Source organism: Spodoptera frugiperda, chromosome 28 (genome assembly GCF_023101765.2).
Source record: "Spodoptera frugiperda isolate SF20-4 chromosome 28, AGI-APGP_CSIRO_Sfru_2.0, whole genome shotgun sequence".
Lineage (NCBI taxonomy): Eukaryota > Metazoa > Arthropoda > Insecta > Lepidoptera > Noctuidae > Spodoptera > Spodoptera frugiperda.
Genome location: NC_064239.1, coordinates 2,633,192 through 2,646,936, shown reverse-complemented (window position 1 = coordinate 2,646,936; position 13,745 = coordinate 2,633,192). Strand labels below are relative to the sequence as shown.

The 13,745-nt window shown below is 37.4% G+C and overlaps 2 protein-coding genes across 3 annotated transcripts in view; both read left to right on the top strand.

The window, feature by feature from the left end:
* Positions 1-7,261, top strand: part of LOC118265560 (serine/threonine-protein phosphatase 6 regulatory ankyrin repeat subunit A) — a 40,494-nt gene extending 33,233 nt beyond the window's left edge. The window contains exons 12-19 of one of the 2 annotated variants that reach the window (XM_035578491.2): positions 82-281; positions 350-886; positions 959-1,165; positions 1,249-1,942; positions 3,474-3,694; positions 4,107-4,235; positions 5,835-5,916; positions 6,253-7,261. In XM_035578491.2, coding sequence (XP_035434384.1) covers positions 82-281; positions 350-886; positions 959-1,165; positions 1,249-1,942; positions 3,474-3,694; positions 4,107-4,235; positions 5,835-5,916; positions 6,253-6,479 — 2,297 coding nt within the window. In that variant the 3' untranslated portion in view covers positions 6,480-7,261. Of the gene's footprint in view, positions 1-81; positions 282-349; positions 887-958; positions 1,166-1,248; positions 1,943-3,473; positions 3,695-4,106; positions 4,236-5,780; positions 5,917-6,252 lie in introns of both variants that reach the window. The other variant, XM_035578490.2, reaches the window with a different exon arrangement.
* A 2,205-nt stretch (positions 7,262-9,466) lies between these two features.
* LOC118265142 (phospholipase A1-like) lies at positions 9,467-13,745 on the top strand. Its single transcript, XM_035577863.2, has 7 exons — positions 9,467-9,867; positions 10,154-10,199; positions 10,977-11,232; positions 11,390-11,541; positions 11,903-12,162; positions 12,539-12,695; positions 13,607-13,745. The coding sequence occupies exons 1-7, from the start codon at positions 9,828-9,830 to the stop codon at positions 13,683-13,685; spliced, it is 990 nt and encodes a 329-aa protein (XP_035433756.2). The 5' UTR covers positions 9,467-9,827; the 3' UTR covers positions 13,686-13,745.

Here is a 13,745-nt window from a genome sequence, read left to right as displayed (position 1 = left end):
GTAAATACACTGACCACACAAACCATACAACATAAAATGTCACTATATAAGCATACTTGATTAATTTTTTATTTTTTTCAGAAACTGTTCGAGAACTCCTATCCCACGTACCTGGAACGGTAAAATCAGAAGCTCCAACTGGTGTATCACTAGTTCCGGAGCTCGGAGCCGAGTCTGGACTAACACCGCTACACTTAGCTGCTTACAATGGTAACGAGAACGTCGTGCGACTACTCCTTAACTCTGCAGGAGTACAAGTTGACGCCGCGAGTAATGAAAACGTAAGTCTTCATAATATTCCCCACAAATATTTGACTTGATATTACAATTACTATTTTTCTCATTCCAGGGCTTCAATCCGCTACATCTCGCGTGCTTCGGAGGTCACATGTCTATTGTCGGTCTCCTCCTCAGTAGATCAGCTGAACTACTTCAAAGTACAGACAGACACGGCAAAACTGGATTACACATAGCTTCGACACACGGGCACTACCAAATGGTAGAAGTATTGCTCGGTCAAGGAGCTGAAATCAATGCGACCGACAAAAACGGATGGACGCCATTACATTGTGCAGCTAAAGCTGGACATCTCAACGTAGTGAAGCTCTTGTGTGAATCTGGAGCGTCACCGAAGAGTGAGACTAATCTCAATTGTGCTCCCATTTGGTTCGCTGCGTCAGAGAACCACAACGATGTCCTCGAGTACTTACTGCACAAAGAACACGACACTCAGTCCCTCATGGACGACAAGAGATTCGTGTACAACCTCATGGTGTGCTCTAAGAACCACAACAACATACCAATCGAGGAGTTTGTGTTAGTCTCGCCGGCGCCAGTCGACACTGCAGCTAAACTGTCTAATATTTACATTATCCTATCCACTAAGGTACGCATCGCACTTCATTGCTCTTAGAATATTAAGTGACCTAATATTAATGGAAATCGTTCGCCGTAACAGGAAAAGGAGCGTGCCAAAGACCTTATAGCGGCAGGAAAACAGTGCGAAGCGATGGCCACCGAGCTACTGGCACTCGCGGCCGGAGCCGAGTCCGCCGGACACATCCTCACCGCCACCGACAACAGGAATATAGAATTCCTCGACGTTTTAATAGAAAACGAACAAAAGGAGGTTATAGCCCACACAGTTGTCCAGAGATATCTGCAGGTAAAAAATAGGTAACTTCTCTACCTCACGGAGACTTGGTGTCACAGGCATATGGCGATACTCATCGTTTCTCTTGATTACAGGAACTCTGGAGAGGGAGCCTCAAATGGACCGGCATCAAAATTATGTTCCTTTTTTTCGCGTTCATAGTATGTCCACCCGTGTGGATGGTATTCTCTCTTCCATTAGGCCATAGATATAATAAGATACCTATAATTAAGTTCATGTCGTATTTAACTTCACACATTTACCTGATGGTATTGTTAGCCTTAGTAGCAATAACGCCTATTTATAATTCGATATTTAGGGACAGTTTAATTCCGAGGTGGTATGAATGGATGCTGCTCATTTGTCTGAGCGGTCTCCTACTCTTTGAGCTCACCAACCCCAGTGACAAATCTGGTTTAGGGTGGATCAAAATAGCAGTATTATTATGCGGCATGATCGGCGTGGCTACACACGTCGTCGGCTGGATATTCGTATTACCTAAGTATTGGCCAACGCTTATGTATTGTAGGAATCAATGTTTTGCGTTATCATTTCTATTAGCGTGCGTTCAGATATTAGATTTCTTATCGTTCCACCACCTATTCGGTCCGTGGGCTATTATTATCGGAGATCTGATGAAGGATCTCGGAAGGTTCCTCGCTGTATTAGCGATATTCGTGTTCGGTTTCTCGATGCACATAGTTGCATTGAACCAGCCGTTCAGGAATATTATAAAGGCTGAAGACAATAAGTACGCGAGACAACAAAGGAAGAAGCTGTTCTCCGACGGTGAGTGTGAATCCATTTCGTACGATGTTGCCTTCCATGACATACTCCTTAGACAGTTCATTCATGTATGTATGTAGATCATGACTGTGTGTTCATCAAGATGTTTAACGATGTACTTGTTACTAAAATAGAAACCCTTCGATTGAAACGACAAGCGTTCGATACGCAATGGCAAAGTTCACTCTCAGAAGAAACGTACAGAAGGAAACAAGGGTCGACGGGACGTAAGTCCGCAGAGTACATGAACAAGAGTGTACCATTCATTATATATGCATTATACATTACTAGCATTTTCCTTACGATGATCGCATTACTACTCGATGTGCTTGTTTACTTGTTATTTTATTTACTAACAATATTGTGCATCCGCTTGCAAGCTTCAGTGTCACATCGAGAATGTTATCATCGTTGGCGTTACATTCGTAACCTTCCATACCCCATTAGATTACTGTTGCCATCACTTTAAGAATGTGAATGTTAGGTTTCTGTAATATACAAAGTACACTTCGCCTCGCCATAATTTCAAAGTTTATTTTCTTATATTATGGCACGTGTAAGTGGTTTGGTGGTTAGATAACTTGATGTCTATTAAATACACAATGCATTTTCTGCATCGCATCGCATAGCTTTACGAGAGACGTGGTTTGCAGATGTGGACACAGAACATGCATTGCGCGTCACAATACTAGTTGTTAGTGGAATGAGTGCCCGACCTCACCGCATTTGATGGAGCAAGTTTGATTTGCGCATGCCGCGGCTGGCTTATGTCCTGCGTTTGTTACACCACTCCGAGGTACCATTTTATGTTTCGGTCATGTTTGGCTGTTTGTCGTCATTGTGGCGTCTGTCGCGCCCGCGCTCTCGGTGTTCTAGTCGTAGACGGGACGGGGTGGATTGATGCACTGGTATAATAAGTGATGTACTAATTCTATTTCCTCTAATTCGAACACTTACACTTTATATTATTCAAGACATTACCTAAATTCTAAAAATTATTACGACACACATACCTACACTTCTTTATACCATTGTACAGCATACATACACAAACGTATCAATCTATCTCATCCACACATAGGTGTCTAGTCGTGTTAGATTATTAGATTTTCGGGAAGATTGATGCAAGCGTACAATAAAGAAATTATTTTCCTAAAGTTAGTTGAACTGTTAGCATTGTACAGTGTGTATAGGCGTAGACCATGCATCAACCTCCCCTGACCGCGTTAGTTCGCGTCGTTTGAAACTAGACCGAGGTCCATGTTGAGTGTTGTCTTCTAGCGACGTTGTCACCGATCGAGGCGGTGGAGAGACTGTTCCTCACAATTTTCGGTCAGATAACGCTATCGGACCTAAACTACGTGTCCAGCGTGCGGCCGCTGTGGACGCAGAACATATTCAAGTTCGTGTTCGGGGCGTACTTACTGCTGTCGGTCGTGGTGCTCGTAACGCTCCTCATTGCGATGATGTCGGACACTTACCAGCGCATCCAGGTAACTACGTGTGTCCCAGAGCTCTGATCTCTTGTTCGCAGTTACTATGAACCCACTGTACTCGTTCGAGCTGCTGTTCTTCGCGGTGTTTGGCCAGACGACCACGGACCAGACGCGGGTGCATCGTAACGATAGCACCATCCAGCCAGCCTGGACTAATTACTTGTTTAAAATAGTGTTCGGAATCTACATGTTGGTGTCAGTGGTGGTACTGATCAATCTGCTCATCGCTATGATGTCAGACACGTACCAAAGGATCCAGGTAACGCGTGAACTGATTTAAACATGATGTTGTACATTGTGCGCATACTAGCACCGACACAACGACTAAATAAAGCGATGCTGATGTATTACCAACCTACTAATACTAAACCAATGACGACATTGTTGCATGCTATGGATGCTATTATATAACTACTTAAACTTATTCAAAATTTTTCTACAATATTCATATTCCTCACTTGCTTTCACAGATGTTGATTCTAATTGGAATTAATAACAATGATAAAAGCCATAAAATAAATTATGTTAAAATTGAATTCGGTTTATAAATAAAATGTTAAACTAAACTAACCTATTACTAAGCTAAAACATCACTGACAACAAAAAATAAACATACTAAAAATATTTTCACCACTTTATAACACTTTAGTAACAATTGGAATACATTTCAGGCACAATCAGATATAGAGTGGAAGTACGGTCTATCGAAATTGATTCGCAACATGCATCGAACGAACACTGCCCCGTCTCCTCTCAATCTGGTGACCACGTGGTTGATGTGGCTCATCCATCGCTGCAAGGTGGGTTATACTGACAAATACTCGTATTACCTAAGACTAGTAGTAAAACTAGTTAATGTAGGTAAACTTAACTTATTTATAGTAAGAGACCTTTTCTGTACCCTTACTATAAGTTTACTTTACGTTTAATGTAAACGAAACGATTTAGCGTTCTGATTGGTTGATACATTCGTGCCGGCCAATCAGAGCGCAGAATCTTTTCGTTTTCGTTCAACATAAAGCAAATTCGTACTATACTGATTCGATATTTCATTATTTAAGAGAATGTTGGATTTAAATTAATGGAAATCTTATTAATAACAAAAGGATACGAATAGCTTTTAATTAACTATGTATTTAGACCTGTAGTTTAGCTTCACGCTAAAGATTGTAGTGGATGCTACAAGCAATGCTAATCTATAAATAGAAAATTAAGCCAACTGTATTAATTTGAACTACTAAAAAGGATAGTATAAAAATAATAGTAGAAGAAGATATTATAATCTACGTTTAACCTTTAAGTACATTAGTTTTATGGTACGTAGCTTTTAATTAAGATATTTTACCTTATTTTATACATTATTACATTAAGCCTAGTCTTAGATGACTTCACTGCTACACCTAACATACACACACTAGATGGAAGGAAAATACACATCAATGTTATTCAACTAATTATAATAAATGTATAAAATATTATGACACCTAGTTTTCGCTAGGTGTGTTATTGGCCACATTGTAATAAAAATTATTTTCCAAAAAATATAACAGTAAAGAAACATTATGGGACGATTACCAAAACCAGGCCGATAAACGTAATGTCCCACTTATATGTGTACCTTAGTACGAGTTTTCTTTACGCCTAAAGTAATCGAAACGCGAGCGCGTTTGGCGCTGATTGGCCGGCTCAAATAAGACCAACCAATCAGAGCGCCGGACGCGCTGTCGTTTCGTTTATTTTAGGGTACTGAACATGCTATAAACTGGTTCAGTAACTCAGAGGTAAACGGAACAAAATCATTTTTTTAAGGTATTACATGTTAGTACTTTAGTATTTTCTTTTTAACCACAAACAGCGCACACTTACAAAATAATTATACATATTTCTATAACATCTGTACACTGAAACACTACACATTTAGCCATGAGGGCTTCAAAAAGTATATCCCATCACTTACAGTAGTTAGGACTTATGCTTTTTATAACAACAGTAGATAGAATAGTAGTTCAAAAAACCATATTTTTACCACCTAAGTTATGAAAGTTATATTTTCATACGATGACATACGATGAAGGAAAACATGCAGCATAAGTTTGAAATAAATTTAAGCAAGATCGAATAATAAAGCAAATATTGATCAATGCTCATTCTTTCTCCGTATGCAAAGAGACGTTTGCCCAGCAGTAAGGCAGTTTACATACCAATTTATTAATTCAACATAATTATTATCTTGTCACATTTTCCATACATACGCCTATACACTTCACATTCGACCGAGGTATAATGGTCAAATGGTCTACCTGTACAACATTTCACGCCTTTTAATCCAAGTACTTTCGCACCAGGCCCGAATAAGCAAAAAGAAGCGACCAAGCTTGGTGCATATGATCGGTTTGCAGAGACAGGACCAGATGAGCGCGCGGTCCAAGGCAGGCGCCAAATGGTTGTCCAAGGTGAAAAGAGGACAAGTTGTGCCCAAAGGTAAGAAACTTCCTTTTCTTGTCATTTGATCTTCTAATTTCTTTAGTGATCCAAGACAGTCGTTCATGTCCCTGAGACGCACCAGCCTTTATTGTTTCGGTGTTTCCATCGTTGTATCTACTGGCTTACAGGAATTGCAGCAGATTTTAGAGGTTAAGGCGGCCTTGTCCAAAAATAAAAAATAAACCGCATATTATGCGTAAATTAAATAATATAGAAACGTACTTCATAGTCTGCCGCACAATATGACATAGAGGTCAAGCTCGAATAAAAACAGTCTCATATTATTCTTTCCTTTACCATTTATGTATATCAAAATGTTCATTATCTTTTTAGATTCAACGCGGCTCTCTGTGGTGCATCTCAGTCCTTTGGGCTCCCAGCTAAGCATCAGCAACACCACGAAGATCGAGAGCGTGGTTGACTGGGAGATCATCGCGAAGAAGTACCGCGCCCTCATGAGGGACGAGCCCGAGGAACCAGCAATCAAGGAAAATGAGGAGGATTCGGCAGACAATGTCTCCGAAATCGTCCCAAATAACATATCAGGCGCCCCGCCTTGAACGAAGGGGGCGAAGCTTTTGGGAATCAGTGTAAACATAAACATGTAAAATATACATTAAACTGAAGTTTTCTTCGGTCCAAAAATAGAAATGGCTGATCGAAAAGAGCAAAGGTGCCTGGTGTGTAATTTAATGAAACATTGTCACACGAATTTTATAACAGGATAGTTTTGTAAATATCGATCTTGAGTCGACTCAAGCAGAAACGTTTTTTTATAAAATTGATCACTTAATCTTGCAGTTGGTTGTGTACCTGCCTGGGTCGACCAGGTGGGTGCAATGTGTACATATTTGATTGATCCTTTTGAACCTAATGATTTTGATATATGAGGCCAACGCTGACCATTGAATTAAATAATAATTGGATAAGTCATTAATTTAGGGAATTGATAACATTACTATAACGTAGTATTATAATCGATGTATATAAATATGATATTTTTAGTTAATATGAGGCTACTACCAGTATTAAAGTTATCAGCAGTATTAAAGTAACAACACAGGTACAAAACACATTTTAACGTACAAATAGTTTACTCTATATGAACTGGTTAAGTTCAATTCTTTTTGTTACATATGTATGTCATATTTTTATACTAAATACATACCATACTTAAAGGTACAGAAAATCATCTCCACAAATCAAAATGTCGTATTTTATGTAAATACGGTAAAATGGTGTGAATAGAATTCAAAGGGTGAATAGAAACGCAAAAGGGGTGAATAGATGTTAGAACATTTCCCAAACATTTATTCACCCCTCCAATTCTATTCACTTCGTTTTGCGGTACTTTATGTAAGCGCCATTCACACCGAATTAAAAATAATACATCTTGGAACCACGTTTAAATAACTACTACATATTTTGTGTTTTCTAATACTATTTTATTTATCTATAAACTGAAAAAGAGATTAAATTAATACATGTAATAACTGGATACTTCCAAACATCAAAGTGGTAAGATGGCGCTAGTAGCGTTTAAGGTCTTATTGCAAGTGGGCGTTGATCTAATAGGTTGTTGATGTAATGTGGCCGATATCGAGCTGTAAATCGCAAAAAGATATGATTTTTTTTTTATAAAATAACGTTGCCCCACACTAGGATTTTCTCCTGTGTCGTGGGTGCGTTTACAAACATACAAGTTCACACACATGACACCCAGACCTGAAACAACAATTTGTGGATCACACAAAGAGTTGCTCCGTGCGGGAATTTAACCCGCTACACGTTACGCGGCAGTCGGTTACCCAACCACCGCGCCAACCGTGCAGTCAATTTTCGCAGGCAACCCTGAAGTTAACCTTAAATTCGTTTATTTAGTTCGGTTACTATACTTAGTTTATCTCCCAATTCAACAAAATTTGAAAACTACAAGAAACTCCGATAGAAATTACAATACATATTTAAACATGCTACAGACGTGATGAATTATGTTAATTTGCATGAAGTTATTTTCTCCAAAGTGAACAAATTGGCGTGATAATTGTGTCTGGCACTATTTAGAGTGTCTGACAATTGTCTGTAAACTAAACTAATTTATTAATGAAACTGGTTGTTTGACGTAGGTAACAAAAATATGTTGTTTAATAAATAAAAGTAATTTTAATTTTGATTGAAATACAGATTACAAAAAAAGTATTCATTCTTAATCAAAAGATAGATAGGTCTTGCGTAGTTAACATACCTCTACCTAGTCGGTTGTTTTTTATTTTTTACAACAACTTATTTCAGTATGTAAAAAACTTTATGTGCTTACTACATAAATATTAATGTTACGTGTGGTGTAGCTGTGTTACCATACAGCTTTGAAAACATATACATTAGAATAATTAAACTTGATACTTTATTATGAAGGTTTTAAGGACCGTCTATCTTGTAATGAAAGTAGATGTTTTTTTTTTAACTTTGGATTTAAAATACAGGTGCCTTTTATACAAAACTGGTGAATCCGTCTCGCTTGCAGGAAGATCTCAATTCTCAGTCATTGTATTATAACTTCATATAGTATTATTATCTTATTTATATTATTCATAATGTTATGTGTTAGGTATCGTTTAATACAAAGTTTGTAGAAAGCTAGTTGGTAAGAACAGCGATGTTATTTTTGTCTAGTAATAGGCTAATTTATTACTAATTACTAATACTAATATTTTTATAAATAAACGTGTTGTGTATTTGTGTAACTGTATTGTTTTTTGAAAAATAAAATCAGTGCAATTTTTAACTGAGTTTTACTGCCGCACTTAGAGACTTTTAATTGTTACTTAAACTATTCTTTAGTAACGATTTTGTTCTGAAAGCAATTGCTAAGGACTGGTTAAGCTGCATTAAATGATTCTGAGTACGGCGGTTACTTTCATTTTGAGCATACCTATCCCTATGTAGGTTTTCAATGAGGCCGTTGTATCACTCCGGTTGAGCCGGCCCTTTCGTGCCCAAGCATGGCTCTCCCACAAAAACTACAGTTGACTCTAGTTTTCACATCTATTTCAAGTACTTGAGTACATAGAAGTACTTAAGTAAATAGTAAATAGAAGAGAATTCATCACTTCTATTTTTATTACTGGTTATCATAAATTAAACGGATAAAATTAATTGATTTCAACAAATGTATATTTCAATGACGCAGGTTGTTATTTATACGTAGTACATCCACAGGGTGAACATTTTCGGCCATTCTCCAGTTTAACATTTCTTGCTTAATTACCGTAACGTTTGCCCCCTATCCCATAAAAAATACATAATTGTGAAATCCAAAATTCATGATGATACAACACTTAGAAGTGCATATAATTCAGATTCTTAGATTTTACTTTAGGCAACACATATTTTCTTACAGCTCATTAAGTTAATTTAAACGTGTTAAAAACAAAAACAATCAACCTGTACCTATAGATGTCTTTAAATTAAACAAGTATGTTATCGTTACCTACCTACCTATATATACCGAAATTAATTGTTTACGTATAACCAAGGTGAACTAAGAACCACATTAAAAATGTCACTTAATCTATACTCATAATATAAAAGAGAGTCGTGTTAGTTACTCTATTTATAACTCAAGAACGTCGAATTGAATTTGGCTGAAAGGAGACGGACATAGGATACTTTTTATTTAATGGTTACCCGAAAATCTACGGGAACTGGCAAAACGAGATTGTGCGTACGAAGTCGCGGTCAGAAAGTAGTTTTGGTATAAAAGAAAATGATGAATTAATGCAAGAAGATTTATAACTGTCCTAGTACTACTTACTAATACAATAACTATCTAAATACTTACTTGGGACTACTTACTAATACAATAACTATCTAAATACTTGAGGCATTTCAAAAGAAATTCCATCAAAATGTCTCAGAAAATTTGGAACGTGGTAATATTGTTTTCAGGTAAGATTTGTATAATTTATTTTCTATTTTGTTTTACAATTCTTTCAAAAATGATTGACTCTTAATTATTCTTGATTTAGTATTCTTTCCTTCGATTGTTTTATAGTTACAAAAAGGATACCATATGCCAAAATGTAGGTAACCTAGGTATCTAGTACACATTTGGCCTATTGTTATTGTTAGTAGGGAATTGTCAAAGAAATAGCTATATCTTTATAATGTAATATTTTTAGTAATTCTATAGATGTTTAGTATTCGATAAACTAAAACGCATAACGTTTTTCAGCAATTTTACAATTGACGCAAGCTTGGACTTTCAAAGGCTACAAAGGGTAAGTACAAGTGTAAACGAGCAAACGGATCGCATGATGGTAAGCAATCAGTGCTGCTCAAGACACACGCAACACCAGAGATAAATAAAAATAAAAAAAATTACAAGTGCTTTTTAGTCTTTTGGCAGCTAGAGATTTGAGGCTTAAATGATTAGGGAGTGGGTATACACGGCGAAATACAACGCACGCGTTGTTTCACGCCGGTTTTCTGTGAGGCCGGCCCATTGCATGAGCACGAGCCGAAGCATGGCTTTCCTATATTTAGATATAAGATGAAATAGATAAAGACGCAAACCGTATGAAGACAATTACAAACAAATATAGCACCATAAGAGCGTTTACGAGGTAACAGCTATTCAAACAAGTCCAAAAAAACGTGAAAATCCCTGAACCATTTTTCAGCAAGTAACTCACTATATACTTTGTTATTATTGCTAGATTGTTTTATTATTGTATAAGCCGGTAATTGAGCAGACGCCAGATCACCTGATAGTAAGCAATCGCCGTCGCCCATGGACACCCGAAACACCAGAAGCGTTACAAGTGCGTTTGTCGGGAATTGGAAAGATTGGGAAGAGGGGTAATTGGGCCTCCGGTAGCCTCACTCACACAATGAAAACAGTGCAAGCATTGTTTCACGTCAGTTTTCTATGAGGCCGTGGTGCGAATATAACTCGTATCAGCCCGCCCATTCGTGCCGAAGCATGGCTCTCCCACACTTAATACGACATATGATTAATTTATATCATTGACTGTGATTTCTTTTTTTTGTCTTAGGTCGCTCAACAATTCATTGGAAGTTAGCAGCACTAATGGCACACAGCTCATTGATGAAGGATATATTGATGTAGACCGCATAACAGTGTTCTATGCCTTTGGATTTTTGGGTAGCGAAAACATTCAAGACACAGACAGATTTATTGAAGCTACGTTAAACTACACTGATTGGTCTATAGTACTCGTTAACTGGAAGGATGAGGCCACCCCCGGCGGTTTACCAGATTATTTCACAGCATCTCGAAACAGTCAAACCGTTAGTAGTAGTAATACCTAAGGGTGATTTGCCACCAGAGATGTGTTAGCATAACACATCTCTGGCGGAAAATTACCTCTGTGCATAATTATGCATTTTTTATTGAAATTGCGGTTTCATCACTTAAGTGGTTCGTGGGTAATTTTTAATATTTCAGGTTGGTACGGAGCTAGGTCAAGCTATATCTACCATGGTGGCTAGCGGCCTCAATCCCAACAACACAATATTAGTAGGCTTCTCTTTGGGCGCACAGCTGTGTGGCCGAGCTGGGTTTACTATTAAAAATATCATTGGACAACCTTTACCCTTGTAAGTAGGTACTATTCATTTATTTATTTTCAAAGTATATACGTACTTTTGAGACGTGAACAAAGAAAGAAATAAACAATAGTTTATTAGTCTGTCGGTCAGTGAAGCTAGGTACTTATTTAATAAATAGGATTAGAACCTTAATTTTAACTCAATATTATAAATTCATTCTAGCTTCTGACATCTTTGTCCGTATTATCGGGAAAATTATTAAACTTTGAATCATTCAAAATTGTCATTTTTAATCTACATTATGGCCCTGTGCCAATTTTAATCTGGAGCCGTTCATCCATTTTGATTTAATTAATAAATATCCGTCAAAACTTTATTTATTCTATAGTAAAGTGATTTCTGCCTGCAGGATCGTGGGTCTAGACGCAGCGAAGCCCCTATTCGAACCTATTGAAATCTTTAGATGTATAAAATCAACGGACGCCTCTCGTGTGGTCCTAGTACACGCAGATATGGGACGCTTCGGTGTATCAGGCAGCCACGGAACACAGGACTTCTACGCCAATGAAATATATTATGAGTCACACGGCTACCAACCAGGGTGTAGCTTGGTTAACACCTTGTTAAACCCAATCTTTATGTTTGAAAATTTTGATTTTTTCCGTGTAGGTAAGTATTTTCCTTCGATCATTATTAAACTAATTAGATAACGCATCATTAATAAAAACAAGGTGGAATTGAAACACTTCCCACGTCAAAATGTTAGTGTTTATAACATACTGATAATTGAAAAAATACCTCAGTCATACTTTAATAATTAGTTCATGAATAGAGTCGAATTACAATCAAGGATTGAGTATCGATTATAATGTTTGTCTAAATTAAAAAGAAATTGTCAGTAGAATTATAAAATATCGTTCGAAAATAAAGTATCGTTAACATTTATTTTAACGCTAATTATGAAGAATAAGGAATAGAACCAAAATGTTATGCAACTTGACACTTTTAGATATTTAAAATACGCTATTTGTTTATTTTTTTCCAGTATTTTGCAGTCACCTCCGTGCAGTGCAGTTCTGGGTAGAAAACATTACAAATAATTGTACAATTATAGGCAACCGGGCTAGTAGCGGAGCTGCCTGGTTGCTCTCAGGAGGAACACCCAATAACCTCACTTGTCTCGGCTATAATGCAAGCCAGAGGTTAGATTTAAAACAGTTGCTAAACATATCTTCATTCTTCGTTTAATTCTAGGCCTTTTTTCAGGGGGGAAATCATCCAATGACTTCTCTCGCCTTGGATGAGGCGAGACGGAGTGTCAGACTTTTATAGACTAAAAACCACCCCGTTCCTACTCTTGCTTTTCGAGCCGGAACCTCAGTAAACCCGCTAGGTAGGCTCCGGATCAAGCATCAGACCTACTGGGCTCCATCTGTGGTAGTCTGATGACTCTTTGAGGCGCGCGCTGATCGCGACGCGCCGACAAAGGGAGGCCTAGCCAATTACCTAATAGCAGTAGCTACGTACCAATCATTATGATACCTACCTACAAAAGCAAGGTCTCATTACCTATAAAAAATAACCCCGGTCTGGCTCAGTATTATTTTATTCTGGAAATAAAAAGACTCGGTAATTTCGTGGTCGGTGTTCGACAAAAATCTTGTCGTCTCTCTCACGGGATGAAAACTGTATCTATTCGCTATTCGTAATATTTTTTCTGTAGGAAACTGTTATGAACATAATTAATTATGTTACTGTCTAGTTAGCTGAGTGGTCGCAAATTGCGAGTGTTTTCGTTAAATTTCTTATGTAGCAGTAGTACGGAGTCTGAAATTGTACCCAGTATATGGCAATAGGCTCACTCCCTATTACCTGGGACATATAAAACAAACGTGAAAAGTGGATGTATAGTGTACCTATAGTGGCATTACATGTCATAATGTGCACCTTTGCCTACCCCTTCAGGGATAAAAAGCGTAATAATACGATACGAATTAATTATGTGCATTTAGTTATTTTGATATGATACATATATCATCACTTTTAATTTTTGTACCTTTGACCACATTCTATAATGCAGCATAAAAAAATAAGTTTATTTTTTATTTTACAGCGCCGAAGGAAATTACTATTTCCGCACCAACGCAGAGCCCCTCTATGGTCTGGGCATAAATGGAACAACACCTTTTTAATTTGTGGAATAAAAGGAGAATCAACATGTTTCCTAAATCAAAAATAAATTATTTCAACTA

Coding starts and splice junctions, on each gene's coding strand:
- LOC118265142 (XM_035577863.2), top strand. CDS start 9,828: ATGTCTCAGAAAATTTGGAACGTGGTAATATTGTTTTCAG. Junction 9,868..10,153: donor CGTGGTAATATTGTTTTCAG/GTAAGATTTGTA, acceptor AACGTTTTTCAG/CAATTTTACAATTGACGCAA. Junction 12,163..12,538: donor TTTTGATTTTTTCCGTGTAG/GTAAGTATTTTC, acceptor ATTTTTTTCCAG/TATTTTGCAGTCACCTCCGT.